Source organism: Glycine max, chromosome 3, assembly GCF_000004515.6.
Source record: "Glycine max cultivar Williams 82 chromosome 3, Glycine_max_v4.0, whole genome shotgun sequence".
NCBI lineage: Eukaryota > Viridiplantae > Streptophyta > Magnoliopsida > Fabales > Fabaceae > Glycine > Glycine max.
This window is the reverse complement of record NC_016090.4, coordinates 35,247,058-35,263,991: the sequence shown is the minus strand read 5'-3', so window position 1 is coordinate 35,263,991 and position 16,934 is coordinate 35,247,058. Positions and strand designations below refer to the sequence as shown.

The 16,934-nt window shown below is 32.5% G+C and overlaps 1 protein-coding gene across 1 annotated transcript; it reads left to right on the top strand.

Moving 5' to 3' along the window:
* The first annotated feature begins 2,970 nt into the window (after nt 1–2,970).
* On the top strand, nt 2,971–6,336 carry LOC100778469 (F-box protein At2g32560). The gene is made up of 5 exons (XM_003521079.5): nt 2,971–4,758; nt 4,989–5,068; nt 5,256–5,428; nt 5,592–5,666; nt 5,960–6,336. The coding sequence occupies exons 1-5, from the start codon at nt 4,075–4,077 to the stop codon at nt 6,151–6,153; spliced, it is 1,206 nt and encodes a 401-aa protein (XP_003521127.1). The 5' UTR covers nt 2,971–4,074; the 3' UTR covers nt 6,154–6,336.
* The last annotated feature ends 10,598 nt before the right edge of the window (nt 6,337–16,934 follow it).

Sequence of the window (16,934 nt, the reverse complement as noted above, 5' to 3'; positions counted from 1 at the left end):
TTAAAACAAGGAAATGTTTACTTTAGAATTTTTTTTTTACCTTCTCCTTAAAAGGAGAAAATAGAGCCGAATACATGTTTTTAATAGAAAAGGTTTAAAAATAGTAATTAGCTTAATTTTTATAAAACAAGAGAGAGAGAGAACTGTCTAAAAAATAATAACCAGGTGAAGAGACTTAAAAAGAAAAGAAAAATAGCTTCTCTAGTAATTCTTTCTCTTCCTAAACCACACTCTCTCTTTTTCTATTTTCAATTCTCTCTCTCTCTCTCTCTCATGCTTTCTTTTAAGGTACAAGAAATAAAAATGGCAAAATAGCTTCTACTTTCATTTTTAGAGGTCTTTAGAACTTTAAAGTAATTTTCAAATAAAAAATTGAATCAAGCGTGGCCCAAGTAATGTGTAGATATGGCTTTAAAAAATAGTTGAAAAAGAAATCAATATAATTTTAAAGGATATAATCATTAAAATAAATACGAGAATAACTTAGATACAAAAATTTTAAAAAAATACAAAAGACAAAATTATTACTTATTATTATGACCATAATTTTATTTTAAAGTGTCAGAAAAGATTAAAAAAATTAATAAAACCATTACAATAAATTTTAGAAACTAACAATATAAATTAATGATAAATCAAATTTATTTATAATATAGAAAATTTGTAGAAGTCTTAAGCAACTAGTAATGAGTATGGATGTAGGGTTGTTTTAATTTAACTAATAATAATCTAAAATATGAATCATGCAAAATATATAGTTAAGTTAAATATTTGGAGGAAATAAAAAAAATTGAAGATTTTTTTTTTATCGTCTATAGTAATTTTTTTATAACAAGCAAAATTATCTCTATAAAATATACTTACGATCTTTTTTTTATAAAAAAAAAAAACTGAAGTGACTCGCTTATTTTGAGTATCTCCAATTATACATACCATTAGAGTTGTTTAACTCCTTCTTGATAGATTTTATTGTGCTTATTTCAAATCAATTTTAAGAATTTTAGCAATTTTAATTTTCACTCTAATAGTACAAGTTTTCAAAAGCTTAAAATAAGTCTCCCATGTTTTTATGTTTAATGAGTTTCACGTGAAAAAATCTTTTTAATATTTGAGTAAAAAAAAGATCTTTTTAATATTGAGAACATTTTCTCGTAGAATACTTGTACTTATAGTCCTATATCATTTTTCCTTGTTCTCTCATCTTCTTCTTTATTTTATAAAAGTATACAAATTAATTATACGAATACAATTTCTCATACCATATTTTTATCGACTTTGTCTTGCCTATCCACGTTCTAATTCAACCATTTGCATATGTCTAAAATGGTACACTCAGAATTAACTGCTTACTGCGAGATGATTTTTTTTTTAATTTTTTTTTAATACTGATGATATTGATATAAAGTAATTTGCAGTCACTAATATTTCTCAAAAATTGTAAACGCACACAAAAAAATTATGTCATTTCTACATCTTAAGTGATAAAAGAATATGTATAAACCAGACGTCTAATTAAGTAACGTCGTTGTATACTTAATTAACAAGGAAAGCGATTTTGAGGAGGTAATTTAAATGGTTGTCATTGTTGCAGTGATAAGAAGACACAAGTTTCTTTCCTAAAAAATACATAAGTTTCCTATAAACAAATTAAGTTAAATATTTTAAAAATATTTATGATAAGATCATTTAGCAAGTATTAATAATACTCTTTCACAAAATACTTATAAGTAAAATGTATGTATGAATTATTACGAAAATTTCATCTGAGTCACATGAGTTTCGTTTGATAAAAAAAGAATTATAAAAATATTTTAAAAGTGTATCAATTATTATTTTTATAACCAATGCACCAGCATACTAATAAAGAAAAAAATACAATGAATTTATTATAAAAAATTATTCATTATATAAAAATATAAAAAGAGTTAATTTATACTTTCCTAAAAATATTTAAAATTTTGTATTTAAATTTTCTCAATTTACTCAACACTAGCATTTTATCTTATACATTACACTAGGTAAATGTTTATTTTTATATAACTAATATTTCTAATAAATAAATATTTTGAATATATAATTAAAATTTATAATAATTATCTTTCGTTATATAAATTATATATTGGATATATAATGAAAAAAATTAAATTATAATATAATGTTACTTTTAACTATTGATAATTTTTTAAAATATATATTAAAATTTAATTTAAAAATAAAGATATAATTTTATTGAAAGAGAAATGTGTTAAGAAGATCAAGTATACAAAAGGAAAGAAAAGCAGTTTGAGATGTGCAAGAGATAATATATTTTACTAGTCGTGAGAGTAATTTTGAAATGTACATCCAAAAGAGAGAATATTGAAAATATTTAAGTAAAAGAGTAAGAACTCATTCTCTAAATTATGTATTTTAATTTATGATATAAAAATAAATATTTATGATCTGTTATGAATTATGAATATAAGAAAAAATTATTTAAATTAGTTAACATCATATAATATTTGGTTATATTTATGATACTCTCATAAACTCTTTTTTAAATATATTTTTTTATTGATATTTAGCGTTTGAGAGTATCATAGATAATAATATTTGTGCTTTTGTTTCTTTTGCCATAAAAAATTATCTTAATTAAAGAATTCCAAGTATGGAAGCATTTATACTAACAACTTTTGGTATATCAATAGATTTATCTACGACAAAAGTTTTTTCTTCTTCTTATATTCGAATAGGGAAGAAGTATTTTCACTTGCATACAAGACTAGTGTCAAGAAGGTTACTTATCAGAGCATTTTCATTTTAGGCAGGCAGGGATGATTGAATATTAATGCAGTGAGAAACAAAGTTGAAGGACATAGGAAATATCACATAGAACAAGGCCCCGTGTCCTTTCCGCGAGCACAGCAATAAATATGATCGATTTTTATGAGGTCTTAATCAACCCAAGGACACAATTTTGGTTCTTGAGAAATCCCACAAAATCCCTTGTCTGAGTCTTTTTGGGTGGACAGTGAGTACTAGAGTTTGGTGGGAGTTAGGCTAAGGAACAGGTAGAGACTTTTATGGCACCACCCCAGCTGTGTTGTTGTACTAATTCATTAAACCCCTCAGAACCCATCATTCATTCAATGTTCAGATAAATGTCCCTTTCCTTCTCCTTCTTTAACTTAACCACCCCATAATGGGGGACTTTGTGTGATTAAACTATGGGTGAATTTAAGAGGACCCCACTTGCTAGTATTTTTTTTTGTCCATAGGTTAAATCTAAGATTTTTATTTTAGTTAAAATAACTTACCTCAGTTAATTCACGCGCTGGTTGCTAGTATTACATTCTCATCTAAATAATTGTGCTAATTAAGCTATTTGTTTTGTTTTGTCGTTTTTCTTTTTTCATCTTGAATTTGATCGGTGGGTGCATTTAATTTATGCAATTGTGCAACAGCCTAACACATCCCACGTGGCTCATACATTTCCTAGATTTTCAGCTTTCTATTCCCAGCATCATGTGATTAAACAGGCCTCTATTGGTTTTTATATTTGGATCCACCATGCCTCTTTTTGGTGCCATCATCATCATTGTAATCTAACCAATACTATAATAATGCTTTGCTTTGTTTTGCTACCCCTCCTCCTCCTCCTCCTCCTCTCATAGCCTCTCTCCATCAAATGATCAATCACTTAACAGCTGCCTCCCACTGCCCGTACATCTTGTTTCTCTCCTTTGTGGGAATTCACTGTGTCTAGATGCTACTAACACATTTTTAAGGAGCATCATTCATCATTGTTTTTGTGTTCAATGTGGATAAGTGCTTTAACTAACCAGCTGTGAAGGCTTGTCGGTTGTGTAGTAGTAGTTTACAACTTTACATACATAAGTGATAAGTCCTTCACTGAAAGAAAGCACTGCATTAAGGCCAAGTCACCACTCTCCTCTTCCATTGGTGGATCTTTTTTTTTCTCTCTTTTAATAGGGAAACCATTGGTGTGTGTTTCAGCTTTGCTGACCCTTCTGTTGTTTCTGCCAATCTCTGTTAGTATTTAGACCCTTTTGATATACGAAGCCTTCAATTACAATGCTTTACTTCCTCATATCTTTCGTCTCCTTTCTCATCCTTTCCAAGTCTTTCACCAGCAGGCCTTTCTCATCAGGGGAGAGAGGGATCAAACCAGGGTCAATTGGGTTTTGGGGGAGTCTTTCAAGTTGGTTAGTTTCTAGGCTCAAGAAAGGAAGCACAACAGGCACCACCCCTTTTAGTTTTTTTCAGTTTTCTCTTGGCATGTTATTGAAAAAGAATAGTTTAGTGTCTAAGGTGGAGAATGAGGAGGAGGAGGGGAATGTTTCTCTCTTGGATTTGCCTGATTTGCCATTGGAATGCATCCTTGAGCACCTTTCACCAGCTGAATTATGCAGGGTGGCAACAGTGTGCACATCTCTGAGGGATAGATGTAGGAGTGATCATTTATGGAAGAAACACATGGAGAGGAAATGGGGTAAGGTGTTTGGTGATGCTGCTTATAGGCAATGGAAATGGCATGTAGCTTCCAAGAACAGAGAAAAAATCTCCTCCAACCAGCACAATCAGAAAGGAATATTTGCTTTCCTTCGTGGTGGTTTTCTCCCCTTCATATGGATCAAAGCAAAATCAGAAAAGGGCACAGAGTCAAGTAGCTCATTACCAGAAGATTCAATAGCAGCTTTATATCTTTCTCTTGAAAGTGGCAAATTTTGGTTCCCTGCTCAAGTCTATAACCGTGAGGTAATTGGAGCCACATAATCTGATTCATGACTTTTATGCTTCTCTTAATCTCAATGACTAAATACCAATATTATGTGGAGATATAAGGTGAGTTTGATGGTTAAGGGAGAAGGTAAGAGAGAAAAGGTCGCGAGTTCAATTCACTCTTAACAAAAACTAACACTAACAAGCTAACATTTGTCTTCCTTTTTGGGAATTTTGTGTAATTGTTTCACACTTTCCCTTTTCAGAATGGTCATGCTGGGTTCATGCTCTCATGTTATGATGCCCAACTATGCTATGATTCTCGATCCGACACTTTTCTGGCAAGGTATGTGGAAAAGTTGACTCCTTCAAAGTTGAGATTAGATACCAAACTACTTGTCTATGTGTACATGCCCTACTATTCCTGTGGTTAGAATTTGATGACATACCAAAATCTTAACAGCTTAACCTTTTATTGGATGGCTTCTTTTCCTAAATTTTTAAAGGTTAATAAGTCCATGCTTTTGTGGCAGGTACTCGCCTCATGGGAGATGGACAACTGAGGAAAACATACAATGGGACCGGCTAAGAGTGCCACCAATTGCTACTTCTCCACATGCTCTTCACATCTCTGACTGTTTGGATGACTTGAGACCTGGAGATCACATTGAGATTCAGTGGAGAAGAAACAAAGAATTTCCTTATGGTATGTCTCAGCCTTGTTCACTTGTTGGACTAATTTATTAATTATCTCCACTAAATGGTTCAATCATACTTTTGTCAAGAACTAATATTAATATTAAATTTGGTCATGATATATATGCATTGGATTATTTTGATTGAATAATTTTTGAGGTGTTTTATTGTAGGTTGGTGGTATGGTGTCATTGGTCATTTGGAACAATGTCAAGGACATGGGAACCATTGCCATTGTCACTATAATGGTAAGAGAATTCACTTTTACATTGAATTGTAACTTGTAGTAAACAGAATTAAACAGCTTTTCTTATATTTTTCTGAAGTTCAAATCAAGGGTATAATAGAATTTGGGCTTTCATCATACGGAAAACAAGAACAAAGTTGCAAATAAGGCAAAATTATAAGCTATTATAGCCTTATGTTAAGAACTTTTGGTCTTATAAACTCATAAAGAATGTGTTACCCCATCTGGTTGTGCTACTTGCAAAACGAAGTTTTAGCTGTATAACTGACAAAAGGAAAGTGTTGCTGACAACAGATATAGTGATTTTGGAGTTCACACAGTACACTGCTGGGTCCAGATGGAGACAAACCGTGATAAACAGAAAGCATCATATAGAAAAAGGCAATGAAATAGATGGTTTTTATGGAGGAATCAGGAAGCTGCATAGCAAGGAAGAAATTGCAAGGTGGAAGAACCTCTGGCCAACTAAAATTGTGATACATGATTGACTTGATTAGAATTTTTGTAAATTAAGCAGTCACCCTTCCTAAAATGTGAAGGATTACTTTTGTCACAGAACGATGTCATTCCTAACAATAGGTATAAACTTGGAAAGAGTTTATGGAAGAATTTTCAGAGGCTGTAACATCTGTAGCACGACATAACAAATAGTGGATATGTTGCAGCTTTCTTATACGTGTCTATATATAATTTTATAGAAGAACATTGGTGCATAGTGCATACTCCTGTTTAGCTGAAGCAGAGAGAAGGTTCATTAGCTCCTTGATTGTGATTAGTTTTCAAGTTGGCAAAATTGTGTAGCGGTTTGGCTCTTACTCGGAGAACAAAATTAATTAAGCGAGATAATTAGAGATGGCAAAAATATCCATATTTGTGGATAATCATGATTTTTTGTGTGTCTAATTTGCTTAAATGCTCTTTTATTAATATAGATATTCTTTTGTAACAAGGGGAAAAGAAGAAAATAAAAAACATGGACCATATGCAAAGTCATCAGTGCTTGTTGCAACATGACTAAGCATTCTGATCTAGCCCCATTTTTTCTAAAACATCATAATAAAAGTTACATTCTCTTAAGAGTATGCAACAATAGAATCATCCAATCCTTTTCCAAAAACTTACAAATAATATCATGATTACAGTTGCAGTTAGTTATAAGAAGTTATTTGAGTAGTTAGTTGATTATGGCAGTTAGTTGGTTACTAGAAGTTATTTGAGTAGTTAGTTAGTTATGACAGTTAGTTAGTTACTAGAAGTTATTTGAGTAAGTTAGTTGATTATTCAAGTTAGTTATTTTTTGTCTTTGTATAAATAAACCAACTTTGTAATACTTTGATGAATGAATCATAAAATTGTTTTTCATCTATCTTTCATTTCTGATATGGTATTAGAAGTTTTTGCTTTTGTGCCTCTTGCTTCCTATTGATGCTATTTCTTTTTTTTTTCTCTCATGGCCATGGCTGCCATTGATGATTCTAATCCTTTCATTCTACATTCTTTCAACAATCTTGGCATTGCCTTAATTTCTCATCCTCTTACCGGTGAAAACTACAATTCTTGGAAGAAAGCAATGCGCATGACTCTTCATGGGAAGAATAAATATGGGTTTGTCAATGGTTCAATTCCTGAACCTGCTTTGGGTCACTCAACTCATGCTTTGTGGCATCACAACGATAGTATCGTTTCTTCCTGGCTCCTTAATTCTTTATCCAAAGAAATGCAAGTAAATATCTTACATTGTTCTTTTGTCAAAGCAATATGGGATGATCTTCAAGAACGTTTCGAGCAACGAAATGGTCCTTTAATTTTTTAACTTAGCATGACTTGATCACTTTACAACAAGGTTCCATGTTTGTTTCCTCTTTCTACTCCAAGTTTCGTTCTCTGTGGGAGTCATTATCAGAACTGAAGCCCTCACATAGTTGTACCTGTGGAGGAATTAAACCTTGGTGCGATTTTGAACAAATGGACTATGCTATGCAGTTCTTGATGAGGCTGAACGAATCCTTCTCTACTATCAGAGGTCAAATTTTATCCATGGATCCCTTTCCCTCAGTAACTAAGGTTTTTGCCTTAGTTGTTCAAGAAGAAAAGCAAAAGGAAGTTGGTGCTTCCACCTCTGCTAGTGAAGTTTCACATGTTTTTTGCTTTGAAGACTTCTTTTGCTGCACACAATCATCCTGACAATTGCTTCAAAGGATCTTTCAAGAATCGCCTATTGTGTGCTCATTGTGGTATGTTGGGTCATACTCAGGATCGTTGCTTCAAGTTGCATGGTTATCCTCCAAATTATAAGAGGACTGGTTTTTCCTCAGAAGCAAAGAAACATTCTTCTTCTTCTGAACCACCACACAAAGTTGCTCAACAAGTATCTGTTGATATGTCTCACTCATAACCTTCCTCTGGTGACTCGGGTTCCAGTTTCAGCTTACTGCCAAGCAATATAGCCAATTGACAAATCTTTTAGAAAGTCATGCTACCAATGCTGTTGTAACATCCCATTTTTTCGTAAATAAATTTAAAAAGATGTTTAATAAAAATAAATAAATAAATAAATAAATATAGAGCAAATGATAGACTGAATACCCTAGATATAAATAGCTATGTTAAGTCAGGTGCCTCCTCTTCGCCTCCTTTTCATTGTTTTCTTTTCTCCTCTCAAAACTCTCTCTTTTTTCCGCAGACCACTAAATCTGTCTCAGAAAAACAATGATCTCGGACTCATTCACCGTTGGATTGTTGTGAAGTTTAAGCACCAGGTTCGAAACCCAATTCCAAAAATTCTCACCGTTGGGAATTTTGGTATCATGTATGAGCTGAGAGAAATACCTTTCGCATTGTAGTTTTTTCCTTTCCCGCAGAAACCCAAAACGGTCTCAGTAAAACTACGATCCCAGTTTCGTTAACCGTTGGATTTTTATGAAATTTTAATATGTAGTTCAAGATTTAGTTCCACACACCTGCACCGTTGGGATTTGCTAGATAATATTCACAGAGAGAGAAAAAGGAATCGCACGAAGACAGTTTAAGTGGAGGCTTCAATCCCTTCTCAGTCTCTCTGATGTTTGGGAACTCTATCAGAGCAGGAAAAAACTGGAGGAATTTCATGGAACCACTGCTACCGATGTCTGAAGACACATGAGCCCACTTAGAGGTAAGGTATGAGTTATTCATTATTGGGGATTAGTGAGAACATGTGTAAGGATCCTTAGAGTATCAATTAGAATGAGTTTTGAGGTGTTTCCGTCATTTTTTATTCTATCCTTATAATTATAATTATAAATTATATATGTTTGACAAACCAATTGTTGTAAAATTGATATGCTATTGTGTCGAGTGTGAACCCTATAATTCAAGCATTTTTCTAATTAGCATGAATTGATGAAATAAAGTAAGGAGAAATTTAGAGTGAGATATTGATTTTGTATTTTCTCTTTTTCATGCTTTTTAGGTTTTTTTTTATAGTTTAAAATTAATATAATAATTGAAATTGACCAAAGTGTTCATATAATTATTTAGAATTTGTGCATTGAAAGCTTACTTTGAAATTCGTGATCCAATATGATGTATGCTAGTTTATATATATATATAATTAGTTATATATTTATTTATATTAATATTTTATGTAAATAATATTGTAGAGTTGTTATAGTATGATTCCAAAAATTATTAAGTGTTGGAGTTTGAGAATATTATGGTTAGATTTGATAAACATGTGTATGTTGTACCTTATAAATATCATTAGAAATGTTATGAGATGTTAAATTGTAGGTATGATATTTGGTTGTGAATAAGTGGATGTGTTTAACACTTGATGTTACAATAATGGTATTGTGAGTTGTGAATTATACAATAACCCGATCAATGTTTATGCGCAGTGTTAAAGAGAAAATGTAGGTTCCTAGTTAGGAATCAGTGTTAAATTATAGCACAATATGTTGTATGGTTTAAAACACGAGTGTGAGATCGTGGGTATTGTATAATTCATTAGCAATATCTATGAATGAAATATGTAATGAATTGTGGAATGACGTGTTGTTTTGAGATCACAATATTGATATTGAGATTGAGTAAAAGTGTAAAGTAGAATAGGTGTTGAATTGTGAGATACGTGAAAACATGTGATGGTGGATTGTGATATTATGAGATGTGAAATTGTGAATGAGTTTTGGTTGTGAATAAGTGTGTGATTAACTCTTGATGTGACATTATTTGTGTTGTAAGCTGTGAATTGTACAATAACTCGACCAGTGTTATCTTGAGAAAAGTGTAAATGCGTAGTGTTAAAGAGAAAGTGTATGTTTCCTATTTAAGAGCCAGTGTTAAAAAGAAAGTGTAGATTTTCTATTTAGGAACCAGTGTTAAATTGTAGTGCAATATGTTGTACGTGTTTAAAACATGAGTGTTAGGTCGTGGGTATTGTATAATTCACGAGCAGTGTCTGTGTGCTAAAATGATGTTAGGGGTTGGACCTGAATTGTTAGAAAATAAAATAAAAATGAAAGAAATAAATACGAAGAAGATGCACAGTCTTGAATTAAATAACAAAATAACAGTAGCAAAATAAATTTAATTGACAGCACATGAATAATGCATTATAACATACACTAAGCACAAGGAAAAAATAAATTAGGGGAAGAAAGATATAGCCTGGGTTGAAGCGCGTAAACACTATCCTTAAAGAGAAAACGCCCCACTGCACTGGTAGGAAAATTTGATTGCGCTCCTCTCCCAAGATACGACAACCCGTTGGTTTTGATCGTGTGCAGGGAAAAGATCCTCGAACCTTCTGAACATCAATGTTCATGCTCTCACAAAAATAAGTTTTTTATAGAAAAAGGATGAGACAATTTTTTTTTGGGAGAAAGAAACCAGACGTTGCTCTGTCATCTTTTAGAAAGGAGGAAAGATATATATAGATATATATATATATATATATATATATATATATATATATATATATATATATATATATATATATAGGTACAAACCACCTTGTGCAACAAACAAAATATGACCGTTAGAAATGTGACCGTTGGAAACTAACCTACAATTGTCAAAACAAACATAACAAACTAGTTGACTCATTAAAACAAAATCTAAAATAAATATTTTATTTTATAAAATAGAATTAATATTATTAATATATATTTATAAATTTTAAATTAAAACACCACCATCAGGAGGGAGAGGCCTTGACAGACTCTTCGGAGTGTAGGTCTTGGGGGTCACCGGGTTTGAGTGCTCCTTTAAGCCTATGCTGATCCTATATGGTTGGAGCATTCTCACAAAACATCGTGACCCTGACTGGTCTTTCTATGATCTTACTTAGTGAGAGTAACCCGACAAACCCATTGTGTGGTGTCTTGTTATGTACTCCTAAGCACCCCAGGGTGGTTTTTCACTAACATGGTACCACATTGCATATAAGCTTGAGTCTTAGCATAACTGTCTCATGCGCTTGCTAATTGTTTATTATGAAATTGATGTGTTATTATGTCTTGATCAGAGCGTGTGATTCTTGTGTAATGTGATTGATGATTGAAAAGTGTGATTGATGGATGAAAAGTGAACTTTGAATGACAAAGTGGCGGAATTACGTGAGTTACATGTAAGTAAGTTTTATTTGGTTTATATGATATGTATATCTAGTTGTCTTGCTTCTCTATTAGTTAGGAATGTGATAACTCACTCCCCGTGAGTTGTTTGTGTTTGGATCATGTGATGATCTTGAACTTTGTGTTCAGGGGAGCAGATGAGTAGGTGAATTGCTTTAAGGAACCTTGTGCTGAAGGATGTCGAGACGCAATGCTCTGATAGGATGTGGCATTGGGGTATAGGGTTTTATATTAATTGTATGAAGTCTTAGACGACCTTGTTTGAACCGAGATGACTTTATTATTTATTTGGACAAGTTTGAATATGATGTAGAAGAAAGTGAATGTGAGCCTTTTATCCCTTTAAAAGGCTTGTATTTAAAAATGTTTTAAAAAAATACTTTTCATTAATATTTGAATTTTTATTCCTTTGTTAGTATATATGTGAGGGGTAGAGGGTGTCACAGTTGTCATCCCTCAAGGTGTTTCTTCTGCCAGTGGTATGATCCTTTCTACATCCACTTCTAATTTTCTTCATGATTGTTGGCTTTTAGATTCTAGTGCCAACATTCATATTTCTTGTTCCTTTCATCATTTTCGATCTTACTAACTTGTTTATGATAAAACTATCACTCTGTCTAACAATGATGTTATACCTATCCTTGCCATTGGTTCGGTTTGCTTAACCAATACCTTAATCTTGCATAATGTTGCTTACATTCCTAAATTCTAATTCAATTTAATTTCAGTTAGTGTTCTTCTAAATAATCCTAATTTGTCCATTTCTTTTTCTCAAAATGAATTTAATATTCAGGAGAAGCAAGCTTGCAAGAGGATTGGTAAAGGGGATCTCATCTAAGGCCTTTATGTCTTAGATCTCAAGGGCACTCTTGATTGAAAATTTACTTTTTCTGTTATCAATTCACATACAAATTTCATTCCTTGTAAAAATGCTCATATTTGGCATTCTAGATTTGGTCATATCTCAGACAAAGTTTTCAAACATTTGAATAATAAAATTGGTTTGCACCTTTCTCCCAATTTCTCTTCTTCTAATTGTTCTATTTGTCCTCTAGCTAAATTTAGAAGATTATCTTTTCCTAACTCTAACCATTTATCTGAATTACCATTTGACTTAATTCACTGTGATATATGGGGTCCCTATGCTCACCCTACCTATGAGGGAAGGAGATTTTTCCTTACATTGGTTGATGACTGCTTAAGATTCACTTGGCTATTTCTGCTTAAGCACAAATCTGAAGCTTTAATCTATGCGCAACATTTTTTCACCATGGTTCAGACTCAGTTTGGTGTATCTATCAAATGCCTCAGGTATGATAATGATAAGGAACTTGCCCTCACTTAGTTTTTGGCTTCCATGGGCACTCTTCATCAATTTTCCTGTGTTGAAAGGTCATAACAGAATTTAGTAGTGAAAAGGAAGCATCAACATTTGCTCAATGTAGTTAGAGCTTTGTTTTTTCAGTCTAAAGTTCCTATCTCATTCTAGGGTGATTGTGCTACCACTGCAGCTTTTCTCATCAACAAAACCCCTTCACCATTACTACAACATTGCTCACCCTAAAATATTCTATTAAAAAAGGAACCTGACTATCATGCCTTAAGAAGTTTTGGCTGTTTAGCATTTGAGGAACAAGTTTTCTCCTCGAGCAGTGCCTACAATTTTTGTTGGTTATCCCCAAGGTTATAAAGGATACAAATTGTATAGCCTAAACACTAAGAAATTTTTTGGTCTCCAGAGATGTTGTCTTTCATGAATCCATTTTTCCTTTTCAAACCATTTCACAGCCTCAAGTCATTCCTGATCCTTTACTTGATTTGGTTATCCCCATTTCCATCACTAATATCTTACCTAACCCTGACCAGACTCGTAGCCAATCACCACGGCCACCTAATAGCTTTAACCATGACCCAATTGATTCACCCTCAATCCCTGCCTCAGATCATCCTCACACTTTGCCCTCTATCACCTTAAGAAGGAGTACACGTCACTCTAAGCATCCCTTATACTTGTTTGATTATGTAATATCACAATCTCAGGCTGCATATCCCATCCAGCACATTGTTCTTTGTTGCCTCTTAGCCCCCCTTACAAAGCTTTCATTAATCACATCTCATCTGTCTATGAACCTCAGTTCTATCATCAAGTTGTTCCTTATCCTGAATGGCATCGAGCAATGCATGAGGAAATCCAAGCTCTTGAAGCAAATTCCACTTGGACACTTGCTCCATTACCACCTGATAAGCACTGTATAGGATGTCGATGAGTGTAAAAAGTTAAATACAAAATGGATGGCTCTGTAGATAGATGCAAAGCTCGATTGGTTGCCAAAGGTTATACTCAACAAGCTGGGATTGATTTCTTTGATACATTCTCTCCAGTAGCCAAACTTACCACTGTTAGAGTTCTACTTTGTGTTCCTGTTGCTAGAAACTGGTGCCTCCTCCAATTGGATGTTAACAATGCCTTTTTGAATGGAGATTTGTTTGAAGAAGTTTATATGGAACTTCCCAAGGGATACAAGTCAACCAATCCTTCATTGGTATGCAAATTGAACAAATCATTAAATGGCCTAAAACAAGCCTCTAGACAATGGTGCTGTAAGTTCTCCACTACTCTTCTTAGTCATGGATTCCATTAATCCAAGCATGATTACTCCCTTTTTCACTATTGGCTCAGGAAATTCCTTAGTCATTTTACTAGTATATGTAGATGACATCATCCTGTCAGGACCCAATCTTGCCTCTGTACAAGCTGTTCATACCAAATTACAGTCTTTGTTTCAATTGAAGATCCTTGGCCCTTTGAAATATTTTTTTGGCTTAGAAATAACCAAATCCAGCAGAGGTATCTCACTATCCCAATGGAAGTATGCTCTATCTCTTTTGGAAGATACAGGTTTCTTGGCCTATAAACCTTCCAATATATCAATGGATCCCAATCTGAAACTCAATCTTCATGATGGAGACTTACTCCCTGATCCATCAATGTACAAAAGATTAATTGGTAGATTACTTTATTTGACCGTCTCACGACCTGATATCACCTTTGTTGTGAATCGCTTAAGTCAGTATATGAAAGCCCCTAGAGTTCCTCATCTACATGTTGTTCATCATCTTCTGCAGTATATCAAATCTGCTCCTGGACAAGGTTTCTTTTTCCCTACTCAGAACTCCCTCAACATCACTACCTTTGCTGATGCTGATTGGGCCAACTATGTTGATACCAGAAGATCCACTTCTGGCTTTTGTGTCTTTCTAGGAAACAACATTCTTTCTTGGCATTCTAAGAAACAACCCATTGTTTCAAAATCATCCACTGAAGCTGAATATCGTGCCTTGTCTTCTGTTACTATTGAAATTGTTTGGTTAAGCAAGTTACTTTTTTACTTTGAAGTTCATGTGCCCTCTGTAATGCTATTTTGTGATAATAAATCTGCTATAAGTCTTGCTTCAAACCCTGCTCATCATGAACGATCCAAGCACATTGACATTGATCATCATTTCATCCGAGAATATGTTCAGTCCCAAGTATTCAAGCTTGTCCATGTCAAGAGCTAACACCAAGTTGCAGATGTTTTTACAAACGCACTTCCAAGCCCGGTTTTTGGTAAATTCATTGCCAAGTTGGGAATGATTAACATATATTCACCAACTTGAGGGGGTATCACGATTAAGCAGTTATAGTTAGTTGGTTATGACACTTAGTTGGTTACTAGAAGTTATTTTAGTAGTTAGTTGGTTATGCCAATTAGTTAGTTACTAGAAGTTATTTGAGTAAGTTAGTTGGTTACTCAAGTTAGTTATTTTCTGTCTTTGTATAAATAAACCAACTTTGTAATACTTTGATGAATGAATCATAAAACTATTTTTCATCTATCTTTCAATTCTGATACATAACTTGGATGTCATTAGCATAGAAATGACGCATTTGCACTCCCTCGTGGATAAAGACTGATTGCTATAACATTATCACACAACAATAACTGATATTTAACATTGGTTAAAATATATCAACTACCTGAGGCCATAGTTAACATCAGCTCATGAGGCCACAATGCACTTGTATCCCAACATCAAGGTTCAACCATGGTTCACAATCCATTTCAAGAAATCATCAATCAAGCAACACAACACATAACATGCTTCCAACTCACATATAGACATATCAATGCCACATACTTCACACCACAGTCCAGAGGCACGCACAATCATCATCAAAATGGCAATCTCTACAATCAATAGTTCATTGTCATGGCAAGTCAAAAGAAAACAAAGACAAACTTAGTACTTTAGAAGATGTTTTTCTCACTAAGAGATATTGAGTTTTCTGCCCAAAACAACAGCAATAGAAAATGCCAATGATCTTTTTCCAACACCCAGTGGTCTGGCTAAGAAAAACACAGGAACCCTTGCAAGTGGTCTAAGCTATGATGCATATATACACTTAAATTAAAAGCATATTAATTTTCACTAAGCACTAGATAGTTGCAGACATGGTAACAAAGTATATGGCAACCTTGTGAACTGCCACATATTCAATTATCCATTGCTTGGCCTTCAGCTATTTACTAAACCATAATGATCCAATCCAATTGCTTCGGCAGATCTTAAGACCAATCTTAAGTCCAATTCAATTTCAATCTCTTATCAACCTTTTGCCTGAGCAGATCACCAAGAAGCTCTAGGCAAACCCATGAACTATTATACATCTTTATAGCCTCCTAGGTTAGAAATTTTAGAAAAATGAAACTGATTGTTCCTACAAGTTTGTAAAATCATTTTACCCAACATTTATAGCAGCAAGTAGTTCCCCAAAAAGATTTATCATCACTATGCCAAAATATTACCCAGTAACTTAATGTAAAATTAGTCCCTTGAACTTTATAATTTAATGTCAAAATTATCGTAAAAAATTTACAACTTAATATCAAATTAGTCTTTAAATATTATAATTTAATAAAAAAAATGATGCAACAAAATTTAATCACAAAAATGTAATTATCATACTTTTTACGCATTTGATAACTAAATGAGAATGTTCATTCTTTTCCGAACTAAATTGTCATTAATTTACACGAACAAACAAAAGTGATCATTTACATAATTTACTTTTAACATTAATTATTATTTTTATATATTATAAAATAATACTATATATGTATTATTTTTATTCATTATTTTCTTGTATCCTTATATTTAAATTAAATTTAAATACTTTAAATATTATTAGTAGTTAAAACAATCTTATAGAATAATTTAAATTATTTATTATAAACTTAAAATACAATTTATATATTTAAAGATATTTATTTATTGTAAATTTTAATTATATAAAAATTTAAAATAAGCTTTTGTCCTGTATAATGACTAAGCTAAATTACTAATTATACTTTATCTTTATTAAAACCTGTTAAAAAATATCAACAGCTTTAGATTTAACAAAAGTAACAATAATCTTTTAGAAAGTAACAAAATTCAATTTGATTTTTCACTGGCATAGACTGATATTACCTTCAATAATATTATCTCTTATATAACTTTAATTTAATAGGATTATCTTTTTTTGTTTATTATGATATTAAATATTTTTTTTAATATGATTTATTCTATCACAAAGATAAAATTTGACTCCGAAATTACATGATAAA